This window comes from Periplaneta americana, chromosome 15 (genome assembly GCF_040183065.1).
Source record: "Periplaneta americana isolate PAMFEO1 chromosome 15, P.americana_PAMFEO1_priV1, whole genome shotgun sequence".
Taxonomy (NCBI): domain Eukaryota; kingdom Metazoa; phylum Arthropoda; class Insecta; order Blattodea; family Blattidae; genus Periplaneta; species Periplaneta americana.
In genome coordinates this window covers 166,187,553-166,203,519 of record NC_091131.1, presented here as the reverse complement: position 1 = coordinate 166,203,519, position 15,967 = coordinate 166,187,553, and the positions used below count along the sequence as shown (strand labels likewise).

Here is a 15,967-nt window from a genome sequence, read left to right as displayed (position 1 = left end):
TAAACAGCGTGTAATTTCAAGGAATATACGAAATATGTAGGTCACTAAGATAAAAACAAGTTTTCTTTGCAAAATTCTAGAGGGTACGAGGGTGTGTTGGCCTGTTGGTCATAAATTTTATTACCCTGTTGACTAGGCAGACGAGTCCCTTCAAAGATTTTCAATGCTTCACACCCGTATACTGCAGAACGCAAGTGTAGTGATTTCCAGGTAAAAAAAAAAAAAATTGCATAAAATGTGGCATTAACATTAAGTGATGAAGTAAAAGTTATCGAGATAAAGGAAAATTTGAAACAAAGTCTATTGAAATAATACTGAAGTACAGTTGTGGAAAACTCAGGTGTGACACTTTAAAAAATAAAGATCATAATGAGTGAGTGGCGTGCGGCCAATATTGGTGAGACAAAAGGAACCAGAAAGCAACTGTTTATGTGGAAATAAATTAACTGTTGTGGGAGTGGGTTCTTCATGACCTTTCAAAGAACAAGCCAATTTCTGGATCTATTCTCCAAAGCAAGCTACTGAAATGGGAAAGAAATTAAATAAACCAGAATTCAAGCCTTCTAATAGATGGCTCCTAGTCCAATTAATTAATAATGTGCAGTGATATGCAGTACTGTATTAGAATATAGTGTTAGATATTAAATAGAATGATATTAGTAAACTTTAGTAATGTTTAATGACTAATGAGTGAGTTACGATAATATTTATACAGAAAATGAGATTTTAATCAAGATGATTCACCAACGGAATAAGTGACAGAAGGCTGATTTGATGTGATGAGTGTTAAATGGAATATTTTGTACTTCTTGCAGTTTGCGGCATTCTATTTTGTTTTTCATGTATATGAATGACAAAATATTCCATTTTAATGTCACACCTGAATAATACGGAAACCTGTCCGCAACGGAAAAAAAATTAGGACCATGTCACTTCCGTCTTGAACAGGTTTTACTGTATCGTGTTTAGTAAAATGTAGCATCAAAATGACAAGCAGATTAAAACTAGTACTTAAGAACCTTCTTAGAGAGTAAAAATATCACTGGCATAATCCTAGATTTCTGGAACATTTGATCATTGAGTCATGGTGTATTTGAAGGTACTCTTCCAGTATTTTGAATACACAATCATATACAGATTGTCCCAATCAGCTCACTAGTCATGCTTGTGTGGTTGGTCTATTTTGTGTCATTATTGATCCATAACCTCCCACATATTTCTATTCTTTGATTAATAATAACACGCACACAATTATATTTTTATTTCACAATGAGTAATTAACTTCTGTTACAAGAGTTTTTCAAAGTGGTGTCTGCAGTCATATTCCAGACAAAATCTTCATTCACATGCAAAAGTTCTCCTTTCATAATTCTTAAATTGTCTTTTAGTCCGTGTTAGTGTGGAGAGCGCGCACGCACACACAATTTTTATGATGGACTATTAACACTATACAAATGATCTCCTCATCAAAAACCTTCTTTATTAAACCCAGACAATTCTAGGCAGCGTGTGCTGTGACAGAATCCTATTGAAAATATTCATAATATCTGTCATTATCTGGCAATAATGAGCATTTGTGTTTGATACCTCTCTGAATTTACTGCATCTTAAAAAAATATGAGACCTATTGGGCATTAGCTATGCTCTAGTATCTATTGTTCTGTGAAGCAACATGTTCAGGTAAATAAAATCAAGTCTCATCTAAGGAAACTATTAGAAGTATGGAAGAACTTTTGTGTGTGAATAAAAGATTTTTGTCAAAAAGATATCGGCAGTGTGAGAATGCAAACAAGGCACCCCTCTGAGCAAAACCTGTAAGGCAGGTTAGTACTCATTATGAAATACAAATATAATTGTGTGTGTGCTATTATTAATTAAAGTTATATGACTAGAAATATGTAGGAGGTTAGAGATCGATAGTGGCATTATCTAACCCAGCCATGCATGCCTACTGTTATTGCAAGTTATCTTGAACTTCCTGAGCGAGGACAGAGGGGCAGAGGGAAGGAAGCCCGTAACGCGGGTGGAGCCAACTGAGTTGTTTGCGCATGTTCCACATCATAATGTCTTGTTAAGAAACATGGAGCCATTCCCTTCACTGAGCACCAGTAGTGTTACCATGGAGCAGCAACCACAGGGTAGTAATTATGGTGAAATCACACCACCGCGGAGAAAAAGTAACGCTGTTATCCACAGCGGAGAAAGAGAATTTATCGCAAATATAATTGTTGCGAGGAGGAAAAATTAAACAAATATTTGCTGGAACCTCTTGCTAAGAAATATGAGACAGCGGCTAAATACTCTGGCAAAAGTATTAGTTCCATGAAGAGAATTAAGAATAATATTGAATTACAACCGATGAACCTCACACTACTCCGGGAAAGAATAGGTATGTAATGTTTAGAAATTATTGCTATAATAGTTATGTACAATAGTGTCTGTATTGAGAGCGACATAATGAATTACTGTTGCAAGTTATTATCTTCTTATAGTTCTACTAAACATATTATTTCATTCCAGAATTAGACTTGTGTAAAGTTGAAGTGGACGACTTCGATCAACATGTTATTCGGGATACAATCGAAGAATTCTATCTTGTTCAGAAAGTAGTACCTACGATTAAGAAGATAATTCCGAATGGATGCTGCCACTGACGAAATAATAATTAATTTTGGACCAAGCGATGAAGACGATGACGATGACAGCAATATAGATTGTGTATAATTGTAAATTAATGTAAATTCAAATAATAAGCCTGTAAAGTATTGTTATAAGAATAAGTACATATCGGCTATAGGTATAAGTCGTGTAGGCATATATAATGTATAGAAATAGCTGTAGTAACTCTGCCATTGCTGTCCCCAGTCCGGATGAGAGAGGACGAGTGTACACACGATTATATTTAAATACTTACTCATTACAGGTTAATTAAAACCTGCTATGAAACCATGTTCTCCTCTCAAAACCAGAGTGTCGTGAGATGATGATGTCCATATTGAACCAATTTTGTTTGCAGTAGAGAGCCGTAAAGTGAAAGAACCAAAGTTTTCTGAAAAAAGTCACGTTACCCGAGGGAGGGGCATCCTTGCCGTGCCGTTACGTTGATGAGTACATGCCGTAATGAGCAGTTCATGCACACATTCCTGACTGGAAGCTAAATGGAATGATCTGTAGTTATACAAAGTTGAAGAGGGCAATGATTATTACGAGGGGGATCCAGGAAATAACGACCGTTCGCGCATACCCGCCGCGCAGCTGACTCCCCTTCCTTGTTTGAAGGTCAACTGGCTTCCTTAACATGTGTTCTCATAATGTTGTGAGTACTGGTTGCAACAAGTCGCCATTGTGCATTTTGTGTTACTTCAAAATGAACGACGTGATTGATAATCCCGCCGACTGTGAGGTTAGGAGTGTGATTCGATTTTTGAATGCCCGACATTTGAAACCTGCAGAAATTTACCGGCAATTGAAAGAAGTGTATGGTGATACTGTAATGAATTAAAGAAATGTGAGAAAATGGTGCGAAATGTTCAACAATGGGCGAACAAATGTCCATGATGAAACTCGACCCGGACGCCCATCACTCATCACAGAAGACCTGAAGACTAAAGTGAACGACAGAATCTTGCAAGACAGGCGCACATCACTCGACGAATTGCATATTGCCTTTCCTGACATATCTCGTTCTTTGCTTGGTGAAATTGTGTCGCAACATCTTGGCTACCACAAAATCTGTGCACGATGGGTTCCATGGCAACTGAGTGACCAACACAAAACTCAGAGAATGGCCTCAGCATTGACATTCTTGATGCGATATCACACAGATGGAGACGCCTTGCTTGATCAAATTGTGACCGGTGATGAGACCTGGGTGTCTCACAACACCCCAGAGACCAACCGCCAATCACGTCAGTGGCATCATCCCTCATCATCCAAGAAACCGAGAAAATTCAAACAGACTCTCTCAACACAAAAAGTCATGGCTACTGTCTTTTGGGATCGCAAAGGTGTTCTTTTGCTGGATTTCATGCGAAAAGGCACTACGATCAATGCAAATCGTTATTGTGAGACTTTACAAAAACTACGGTGAGCCATCCAAAACAAGAGGCGAGGAATGCTTTCGAGAGTTGTGCTTCTTCACAACAACGCCCACCCGCACACTGCTGCTTCAACTCGAGAATTGCTGGATCAATTCGGTTGGGAAATTTTTGATCATCCGCCCTATAGTCCAGACTTTGCTCCTAGCGATTTTCACCTTTTCATTAAGCTGAAAGACTTTCTGGATGGTATGCGTTTTGGAAGTGATGAAGAGTTGAAGAAGACAGTGAACACCTGGCTTAATGAACTGGTGGCAGAGGAGTATAACACGGGAATTCTAAAGCTAGTGAACAGATACGACAAATGTTTAAATGTAGGTGGTGATTATGTAGAGAAGAAAAGGAAGCTTCAGTTATGTAACAGACTTTGTTTTTTTCAAATAAATATATATTTTTTAATTATTACAACAAAACGGTCGTTATTTCCTGGATCCCCCTCGTACAAATGATTTCACAAATTAAATAATAAAAATTAAGGAAATAAAGAGAAAGAGAAATAACATTCAGTGCAGATATAGTGAAACGAAATAAACTGAAAAATGTGTTTTGTGTATCATAACGATATTGAGAACAAGAAATAAGAATTTAACTCTAATTAAAGAACTTATCTCAATATGAATAAAGTCACGTAATTATTTACAGTTCCAATTGGGAACACGGCTCAGGGCAGCAGTCCTGCTGCTCAGAATCTGTTAGATATGTACACAAATAACTGAAAACAAGTAATGGTGATTGTCTGAATATCCCATGACTTGTGGAGCAACAAGGGAATAATTATACTTCACAGAAATAAAACTAATGGTTATTGTTGGTTTGTCTATTATAAGCTTAGACTCAGAACATTATGACATAAGTTGTAATCATAAAATCACACTGTAGTAGCATTTTTTAAACAATATAAATAGTTATCCACTATTACTTACTTGTGCGAATCTTTTTGTAGTTCCATGAAGGCACTCTGTCTCGGCCTGGCAATTGGTTGTGTGTATGCAGCCACCATAAATCGTACGGTAACTTGAACTCCACACGTCGCTGGCGCAAGTACTTGCCACAATGGTATGGAGGGGGAAGCAAACCATGTTGATGCTCCTCTGGCCGATACACCAACCTTGGTTTTCCTACATCATTGTTTGATTTTCTGGGCCTGCAATTGTTACAAAAGTAATAAAGTGTTCTTATATTCTGTCCAACGTACATAAAGTTATTAAATAAAATACAATACACTGCCATCTGGAAAGAGAGTGTTATTTGTGAGTAAAGATTGCAATAAATGGCTCAGCAGTTTGTATTTGAATATTGTCCCGATCATTTCTATTTGGCTTATGTACATTTAGCAGTTGTTCAAAATAGTTTGTCCATCTGTTCAGGATGAAATGAGAGTCTGCAATGAAATTGCTGTATCACATAAGGTTTTTGCGATATTTTAGATTTTATATAGTTCTTTTAAATATTTTTATGTTTTTTGTGTTCTCATTTTTTCAGGGAAATTGTATAATGAATTAGTGGCTATGCTGGTTACTCATTATTTGGATGTAATATACAGTGGAACAAGTTTTCAAAATAGTGACTAGATGGCTGATACGTGACGTCAGCCCTGCAGTTCAGTGCGTGCTGAAACGTGGATGGTGTTGGTCAATGTGTATATTGTTACCTATCTCAGTTTGTGTTCATCTGTGTTTTTACTGTTCTTGTGTATTAGCTAATAATTTCAGACTAAACTTGGAGTTAATTGCAATAAATAATGCGTATAGAGTTGGCAGTGGAAAGAAAAGACCAATTATTGTGAAATTCAACAGTTACTTTGTTAAAGAACACATCACTGCCAACACACGTCAACTCAAATGCACAAATATCAACAAAGAAAATGACTTTCCAAAACGACATAAAAGAGAAAAGAAACAAATTAATACCACTATTAAAAGAAGCTCGAGGTAAAGGATTTAGGGCAACTATAGTAAAAGATAAAATCAAGATAAACGGAAACATAGTTGACATAGTATCCTTAAATAATCAAAACATTGAGGATTTATTGAGTTGCTACAACAAGAATAGAAATAAGGAAATTGAGACAAATGGAAATAGAGCATCATCTTCACAACACACAAACAGAAGAAGAAGTGTATCACGAAAGAGAAAGTCTAGAAGCGTAGAGAGGCCTGATCAGAAAGGTAACTCATCAAGTGGGCATAAGCAATCAGAAATAACAAACAGAAGAATTGATGGTCTTACAGGAGTGAATTATATAAGAGCATAACTAAGTAAAATCGAGAGTGCTGCTTTCACAGATCCCTTTAGAAGAAATAAGAGTGAAGAAGGAAAATCTAGTATGGAAGAAGCTGCTGGAACCAGTGAAGATGCTGTTTGGGGAGCTGTGCCACAGACTGAGAGAATGATCAGTGAGGGTAGTCTGAGGGGCGCAAGTGAAGATCAGTTACTAAGAATGCCACGGGCCGTTGGTAGTCCAGGGTGCTCGAGAGGAAGTGCTACAATATGGAGGAGCTGTGAGATACTGACCGATGAAGTAGAAGCAGGTGACGAACATTTAATAACAGGTAAAATGACAAATAGACACTTTAACAGAAATAAATATGAACAATTAAATTCAATAAAGGATACAGATACTGAACAAAACTACCTACTGCGAGGTAGGCATCAACAAAGATTAAACTTTCCTAAAATTAGAAAAGCTAAAAATTAACTTAATAAAATAAGAAGACAGGTTTTGAAAATAAGATAGAATAACATCAAGGTTTTAAGTAATAATAATGTATTTCCATAGCTGTATTAATTGACTTTATAAATTGGTAAACTACTATATTTTAAATTCAATAAGAATGCACGTATAATAAATTTATTAGACATCATAATAGCAAAGAATCGAAAATGAGTGCATGCGATACAATGATGAAACTGGAATTGAGGTTGATTATGTAAGCAACTTGTCAAGTGTGTTCAAGCATGTATGAGGAAGGCTGTACAGATGTTACGTAAATGATTCTGCTGACAAGAAAATATTGCAAGAGTACTGAATGTACCGATTCAGCTATTTCAGTTTGTTGACTTCATGTCAACATCTGCTAACCTCAATATGAAATTTACTATTTAAAATAATGTGTTATTATGTAAAAGAAGACCTAAAATTAAACATTAATATTGGATAAATAGAGCAACAGGAACAATTGATGTACACTTGTTTATTGTAGAGTTAAAAAATCTTTCAAAAGTAATATGTAAATAAGCTTTAACGTTTTTTTTAATATACGCACTTGGTTGAAACTTGCACTAAAACTAGACGTAAGTGCAAGTTAAAGCCAACATAAATTGAAATAGACATATGATGAAAAATGAGATATTAAATGTATATTTATTGTGTATAATTGCTATTCATGTGTATGTTAATTGTAATTTATTAAGTTTATGTACTTTTTGTGAACTATTATTAATAAATATCAATATCAATACTATTCTTGTGCGATCTTGTGAAACGTTCTGTTATATTATGTTGATTAAAGTCACAGGCGGAGTTATGGTGGGGTACAGGGGGAGGGGGGGTCGCTGCCCCCCCCAAACTTGTCTGAATTCTTTTTTTTTTTTTCTATTAACATTAGAAAATATTGAATGCAAAACACTATTCTTGCTTTTGTTTATGATTAAGTTTCTGTGCTTAAATTGACGAATTAATGTCCCCAGATCCTGTGATTAGACTATAATATTTATTTTAAATTTCTGTACCTCGTTTGAGGAATGGAAGCACTGTAATGTTTCTTTTGCAACAGCCTGTACTCCTGTGTTAGAAGTCTGCAGCGGCCATCTACTGAATTAGGTGTTAGTGAAAAAAACACCATAGTCCCATGTTAAAGGAGTGGAAATTTTCAGTAGTTTTCATAAAACAACCATAGTCAAAAGATTTTTTTGTGAAAAGCCATTTTCCAGGATGGCAGCATTTACAAATAATATCTCATTCATAAACAAAAGCAAGAAAAGTCTCTTGAATTCAATACTTTGTAATGTTAACAGAAAAAAAAAAGAGTTTGGACAAATTTGGGGGGGGGGGCAGTGCCTACATACCCTCTCATAACTCTGCCTATGGTTATGCCCTATTATAATTTGTAGTAGACCTACAGTTGGTCCCGCGCCGTGGCGTCGCAGTCTAAGACATCCTGCCTAGGACTTGTGTTACGGAATGCACGCTGGTTCGAGTCCTCATGGGGGAAGAAATTTTCTCTTGAAATTTCGGCCAGTGTATGGGACCAGTGCCCACCCAGCATCGTGATGCACTTGGGGAGCTATGATAGGCAGCAAAATCCGGTTGTGAATACCAGCTATAACGGCTGCTGGAGGGATTATCGTGCTAACCACAAAATACCTCCATTCTGGTTGGATGATCGTCCACCTCTACTTCGACGTGTGGGCGTGAGGCCAGCAGCCGGCTCATCGGTCTAGGCCCTTCACGGGCTGTAGCGCCACGGATTATTATTATTATAGACCTACAGTTGAAGCCCTATACAACTCGGTCCGAAACATCGTTGATATAGGTGTAACATTGTAAGAAACATGCACCCCAAAAATACTTTCATTAAATGATCATATTCTGATATACTGTACCACGGTCAAGCTATAATGGGGAGGAAGTAAATGATATTCCCGTAACCTCGTTATATCAGGATTCTAGGTTTTTGCTTTTACACTGCAGACAAATGGTGATCTCTCAGTATCTCCAAAGTTACAAACGGGTCATCTCCCTCCATTGTAAATCTAGGACGGGTGACTGGATCCATACTTAAATTAATGGTGTTCTTGAAACTGTCAGAGCTTGTAAAACTTGCAGGTTTGTTGCTGACAACCCCACTATACAACAGCTGCAATAATGTAAGTTTCTGTAGAATCTTAAGAGCTTAGAGGGCATCTTTATTTGAACTTAACTTCACAAAACTACAGTAAATACTGCATGACAAATCACTAAATAAGAACAACAAATCAGTAAGTGAGAACGCAACAATACCACATTCAAATCTCAATAATAATGGCAAGTGAAGTGTACAGCTGTAAAACTTAATAGCAGTACTATACGACTACAAAAGTCCAACACCAACAATGTGTAACAGAATGTAGGAAGATTGGTCTTCAGAAACCGCATGCTTCTAAAAATTGTTCACAAAATTTACATTATTTAAAAAACTGTGTTACGGTTTTTTCCTTGGCTGACAGTGCATTTATACGTTCATTTTAGTTAAGCTGTATTACACTGGATATCACAGCTAACGACATTTGAGGGAGAAATTAGTTCAGAAGCATGATATGTTTTAGCTAATGTGCTGTAATTTCTTTCTAAAATTTTCCTGCATGCATACTGATAAATTAACCCATATTTGCATTATAAAAAAGCTTTCACTTTTCTTGATTCTGCACCCCCGAATATTCAGGATAGGAAAATTTTTTCTCCCTTCAGAAGGATTTTTCTTTAATGTGGCAATAATGTCAGAAGCGCATTTGCAATTGTTGGTGCAACTTACAAACCTTTCTCTTGGATTTGAACACGAAAAATGATAAATTCAACATGAGTGACAAGCTGTATGGTTTTTTTTTGGCTGTGCAAAGTAACATATTTGGCACATATTTTCTCTTACCTTAATGGACCTATAAGGTAGAAGTGTTGATGGTTTCCAAGTGGAGAGCAAAAATGAAGCTTCGATAATGAGAATACAGTTGGGAGTGAACCGAGAGGAGAAAAAGCCGTACTTATGGGTTCATACGTACCTCTGAACAAGATCTTCCAGACGAAGTAAGACATAATTGCGTACTACTTGAAAGGATTGTCAGCTGCATTCAGAAATTATTTTCCAGTTCCTAATTCTAATATGTAAATTCAGAATCCCTTCATCAGTATGGAGACACACAATATTTAAATCCCCTTCATATAACCATCACTATATAAAATAACCAAAGATGAAATAAAAAAAAATACAAATTCCATAAATATTATCACTACTGTTAATAGGAACTGAGAAAATGTGATGGCACACTGGACATTAAAGATAATCAACATTAAGTCTAAATAATTATAAAGACATTTTAAGGACAAAACAGTTCCATCCAGTATAAGAATACATGAGAATCCCTCTTGACCGGCACCAAAGTGATCAGGCTAGTTCCAGATACGAGATTTTGCCAGATAATGGAATAAATAGCAGTATAGGCTGAAAAAAAAAACGTTCGTATTTCATGGTTCCAAATGCTGAAACTGCAGCCATGTGAAGCTTATTTGTCTATCACTTGCTCATAACTGAGTAAACATAAAAACTGTGTGGATTTTCTTTATTAAAATACAACACACAACACAAATAATATACTAATTTTAGGGTTTGAATATTCACTGAAAACGAAAGTTCGTGCGAAGTTCCTAATTTAGCAACACTGACGGCTCGAACATAACTAAATAAACATAAAAACTGTGTGGATTTTCTTTATTAAAACACATCACACAACACAAATAATACTGTACACTAATTTTAGGTTCGAATATTCACTGAAAACGAAAATTCGTGGGAACTTCCTAATGTGGCAACACTATGGCCCAAACATAATGAAAACTGTGTGTGTTTCCTGTAATACAACTCATCACACAACACAAATAATACACTAATTTTAGGTTTGAATATTCATTTAAAATGAATGTTTGTGCGAACTTCCTAATGTGGCAACACTGACGGCCCGGGCTGTGGCAATGTGGCAGATTTAAACTTTTTTTTTTTTTGGCCCAGCCAAAAGTGCCATTGTTTTGGTATTGCCGGTTATGAGGAATTTTACTGTATTATGGAAAGAATTTATTGAAATATGAGTATTGTTTTTCTTTACTATTTCTTCTGCTGTAATACATTAATGAAGGTTATGTTTACTTTTTATTATATTACGTGTATTTATGTTTTGTTCAACTCAAGTAGGCCTATACAGTTATTATTCATTCAATTTTGTAAAATTGAAGAGAAATATCAGTACTCATACTATCCCCAAAATCAAACCCACCAAGTTTACTCATATAAGAAATGGATTTTGATAATAAATATGTCACTAACAGTAGCTACGTCATAATAAAATATCGAGGGTTCAGAATGACAATGTTCTATCTAGTGTTTAGTAAATTTTACAGGAGAACACTTTAAAAGTTTGCTTGTTAATAAAATCAATTCAAATAAGAACCTTTTCAAACTAACTTTATCACGAACAATAACTGAATTATCAACATATAATTTATATGGTAGATAGCTGTGAAGTAGCACAATTCAAAGCAACAAAAATCTCAATTTTGCTAAAAATATCAGATAGAACCTTGTCATTCTGAACCCGCGATATTACAAGAAATTCTCAAACTGAAATTATGAGCATGAGTTTTAATAGTTACTCTTCATGAAATTTGTGTTACTATCCAATGTCATAATACAATTAAAAGCAATTTTTCAGTTTATTTCCTTGGTGTATCTGTGGTGACTTTAAAACGAACTTACTCATCTTCCTTGTAATAGTCTGAGAAAAGTCCAGCTGCCAGAAATTTCTTTCTCCAACGAGGTTGCTTTTTCCGGCGACAAGACTTGGTCGATTCATCACCAGATGGCACATCACTGCATGGTAACAGCTCAAAAGGCAGTACATCACAGCTGCTGACAACAGAATTTGAAACACAATTTTAAATTCCTATTATTTTACATTGATACCAGTTTAAAAAAATAAATAATTCCTATTACAAGAACATTTTATTTTTCCCAGCTTTGACATAACCACGACTGATCAAACTTACCAGCATGTATCATCTACAAAAGGCATTCCTTATCACAATTAAAGAGTTACAGTAGGGGTTGGCAATGCGATGTCCGCACCCTCTTGACAGATATTAGGCGCCCGCCTGATATTCTGCAATTCTGTATACACATTTTTGAATAGTTCAGTTTGAAAAAAATAACGGGACGGTTGTGGAGAATTATTTGAAATTATCTTTTTTGTTATCCAGTCCTCATTAGCTGAGCAATATGAAATCCAAGCCCGTTGCATTATCGCCTCCAATGTTCTGTCATAAGATCAGGAAGGTGGTGGTTCTGTAGACACGGGATAAAAATGGAGTTGGCAACACTGTATAAGATAGTGCTGGCAGGGCCATGATTGCCAGTATTTTATATTGTGACGGACAGTGCAGTTCTGTTTTACTGTGGTGCGATTTTAGCAATGAGTAAAAAGAGACAAGGAACTTGTTATTTTAAAAGTGAATGAGAGCAGCATTTTTGTTTTACAGACGTAAAAGGTAAATGTGTGTGTTTACTTTGTAATGCAGATTCCCGGAGAGTCGGAAATTCTCATGTAAAATTTCTACCTCGGGACTAGGAGCGATGGTGGTGCACAACTTCTGATCAATAAATTGTGCATCTATATGCCTGGGTTAAATCCCAATTAATAAAATAAATTATCGCATTGGACAGAAATTCATACAGGAGCAAGACAAGGCTGCGGCCTTTCACCGTTGCTATTTATTATATATATGAATCAAATAATTAGAGAATGAAAACAATTGCCTCATGGATATATACAACTCAACAGACATTTACAACTAGATTCATTACTTTTTGCATACGATTTAGCTCTGGTGGCATCCTCAGAAGATGAATTACAACGTTCAATTTTTAATTTTAACAAAATTGGAATTAAATATGATATGAAAATCAATAAAGAAAAAACTAAAATTATGGCCTTCTGCGGAAAATACCCTGTGCATAGCAAAATATGTTTAGATTAAAAAATATTAGAAAGAGTAAATTATATCTCAGATACACATTATCTTTTTTTGATGAAGTAGACATTTCACAGAAAATTTCTAAATACACCAAAATAATGGGAATAATTAACAACATTACAAAACCTTCCCTAGTACAAAGGCATACTAGAATTCTCCTATACAAGACCTTGGCAAGACCTGTACTCTGTTACGGCAGTGAGGCTTGGACATTGAGGAAGAAAGACGAAAGCAGAATAACGGCTAATGAAATTAAATTTATGAGATACACAGCGGGATATACGAAATGGGATCACAAACACAATGAAGATGTAATGGAAGAATTACAACTAGAACCTGTAATTAATCAAGTAAAACATTATCAGAACAACTGGATAAATCATCTGCATCGCATGCATAGAGATAGAATCCCAAAAGTCATGCTCCACTATCGTCCAAACTGGAAGAGATCTCTCGGTCGTCCAAAGAAGCGCTGGATTGAAAATTCAACTGTGAGATCATAACAGGTCGTTTGGCCTAATACTTGAAGGGAAGAAGAAGAAGAAGAAGAAGAAGAAGAAGAAGAAGAAATCCCAAATCTCTCCGCAGTCCATATGAAGAGAAGCCATATGTCATTGTTGATAGTGATTCATCTGTTGGATGGGGACGTTAAGCTTGGCGGTCCCCTTGTGCTATTTGACAGGAGGAGGCTACGTGCCGGCACCAGGTTTTTCCTTCTTCCTTCCTTACTCATTTCCTACATTACACTTACACACACACTCACCCTAGTACATGACATAACTCTTCACAGAAACCCATCAAGTGTAATGTGGCCCACAATTTGAAAATGGGTCACAGTCCTGCCATCTATCCACAGTATGCGGAACCTAAATCACGCAAGTGAAGTGGACTCTCTCTCTCTCTCTCTGTAATGCCAGTGTATCAGTTCCCAAGAAAAGCAATGTCAACAGACGCTAATACAGTTCACAGCTCTCTGAACGAGAGTTTTCCTGTGGATTCAGAAAGAAGAAAAAGAACAGTCAGTGATTTGAACATCAAGTTGAAAATGCAACAGTCAGTCTTAACCACACAATGCAACAAATGGCCTCCTTGAAAGAGTATCATGCAATACTGCAAAGGAAGAAATCATTTGAAGATGGTGGAATAGCTCGTTGCTTCGGAGTCACTGTTTGATGGTTTCAACAATAAAATTGAAAATACTTCTGCTATCAACAAAGTGCAGCTGTCGGCTACAACAGTTGCAAGGAGGATGGAACATAGCGGAATGTGCGGAATTGCAATTAAAAGATGGCTTATAAAGCTGTGAATTTTACTCCTTGCAACTATATGAATCGACAGACATTTCAAATGCAGCACAGTTACTGCTGCTGGTGAAAATGGCATTTAGCAACTACTCTGCCAAGGAATAATTTCTTAAAGTACTTCCACTGGAAAAACGAACTAGAGGCGAGGACATTTCATATCTTCAAAAATTATATGCAGAAATGTAACATTCCCCTAGCAAAGTTGACAGCTATTACAATGGATGGAGCTCATGCATTTGTTGGCTGCAACATTGGATTTACGGTAGCGAGGCATGGACAATCAGAAAAGCTGATGAGCAAAGGCTGACGACAGCGGAAATGAGGTTCATGAGACGAACAGCGGGATGCTCTTTGCTGGAACACCGTAAAAATGTGGACATATTGCAGGAACTCAAAATGGATCCTATAGTTAATTTTGTTCAACAATATCGACTTCAGTGGAAAAAACATGTCGAAAGGATGGATCGCACTAGATGGCCTAAACAGATTCTTACTTATGTACCAAGAGGAAAGAGGAAATTGGGAAGACCACGAAAGCGCTGGCATGAGACCGTAACAGATCCTGTAGGGTCTGATACGTGAGGGATGTGATGATGATGATGAATGAAAGATGAATCTTTCTCATTTTCTACCTTATCACTGCATACTAGTGTACATCAACAAAAGACCTTAATTTTAATCATGTGATGAACACAGTTATGAAGATAGTTAATTAAATTAAGGCTGCTTCTGTGCAGAATAGGTTGTTTAAGGCACCGCTGGAAGACAAAGGTGCTGATCATACTGACTTAGACCTACACACAGAGGTTAGGAAAGTGTTAGCAAGTGTTCTCGACGAAATAAAAATGTTTCTTAATCCAAGAAAAGAACAATATACGATGATGTGTCACTCGGGGTTCTTGACAAACATAATGCTGAAACTGAATGAAATTAGCCTACAGCTGCGATGTATTACATCATATTGCAAAAAAAATGATAAACACTGTGAATGCTTTGCAATGTAAACCTGAGATGCAGACAGTAAACCTTGCAAGAAAAAAATCTCTCATATTTCCCAAACTCGAAAATTATGATGTGAAGTATGGATGAAGCAAATTTAAACATTCTGCTGTTCATTGCTCCAAAAGGAATCCAGTGAGAGATTAAAAGACTTCTCCATATTGGAACATGTAGTGACGTTTTTTTCTTATCCTTTTTCCACTACTGATGTTAGTGAGATGACTACTTATATTTCGAGAAGCATATAAATTGAAGACAGAGAAGCTCTTGAAGTGGAAGTAAATAAACTTACAAAAGACATCATTTTAAAATCTCATTGCAGTGATGATAAATTTTGGGACTTGGCAAATAAAAACGCTTATCCATTCCTGAAAAAGTGCGCATTGAAAACGCTTATCCATTCCTGAGGAAGTGCGCCTTAAGAACACTTATCCATTTCTGAAAAAGTGTGCCTTGAAACTCCACTCCTACTGTGCATCGACTTACGCATTTCAATCCATGTTCTCAACCACGAAGCATGTTAAATCGAAATACAGATCAAGATTAACTGATTTTCATCTTGATAATAATTGTTTACATACAGCGATCATCAGTTATAAACCTGATTACATCGAGTTGACTGATGCTATGCAGTGCCAAGTTTTGCATTAAATTAAGATACTTAAATTAAGTGACTCCATTAACATCTTCATAAATAAGTTTTTAACAGGAGACCCACTTTGTAACATGTCTCAAAATTTGATACTTAAGTATTCAAATCTGAAGAATAATATCAATATTATAGTTTGTGT

The 15,967-nt window shown here is 36.2% G+C and overlaps 1 protein-coding gene across 5 annotated transcripts in view; it reads right to left on the bottom strand.

The window, feature by feature from the left end:
- Nucleotides 1-15,967, bottom strand: part of ash1 (histone-lysine N-methyltransferase ash1) — a 498,911-nt gene that overhangs the window by 138,654 nt on the left and 344,290 nt on the right. For 4 of the 5 annotated variants that reach the window (XM_069848493.1, XM_069848496.1, XM_069848494.1 and 1 more), the window contains 2 exons: nucleotides 11,600-11,752; nucleotides 5,021-5,241 (listed from right to left, as the gene is read on the bottom strand). In XM_069848493.1, the coding sequence (XP_069704594.1) occupies nucleotides 5,021-5,241; nucleotides 11,600-11,752 (374 nt within the window). The remainder of the gene's footprint in view (nucleotides 1-5,020; nucleotides 5,242-11,599; nucleotides 11,753-15,967) is intronic. The other variant, XM_069848495.1, reaches the window with a different exon arrangement.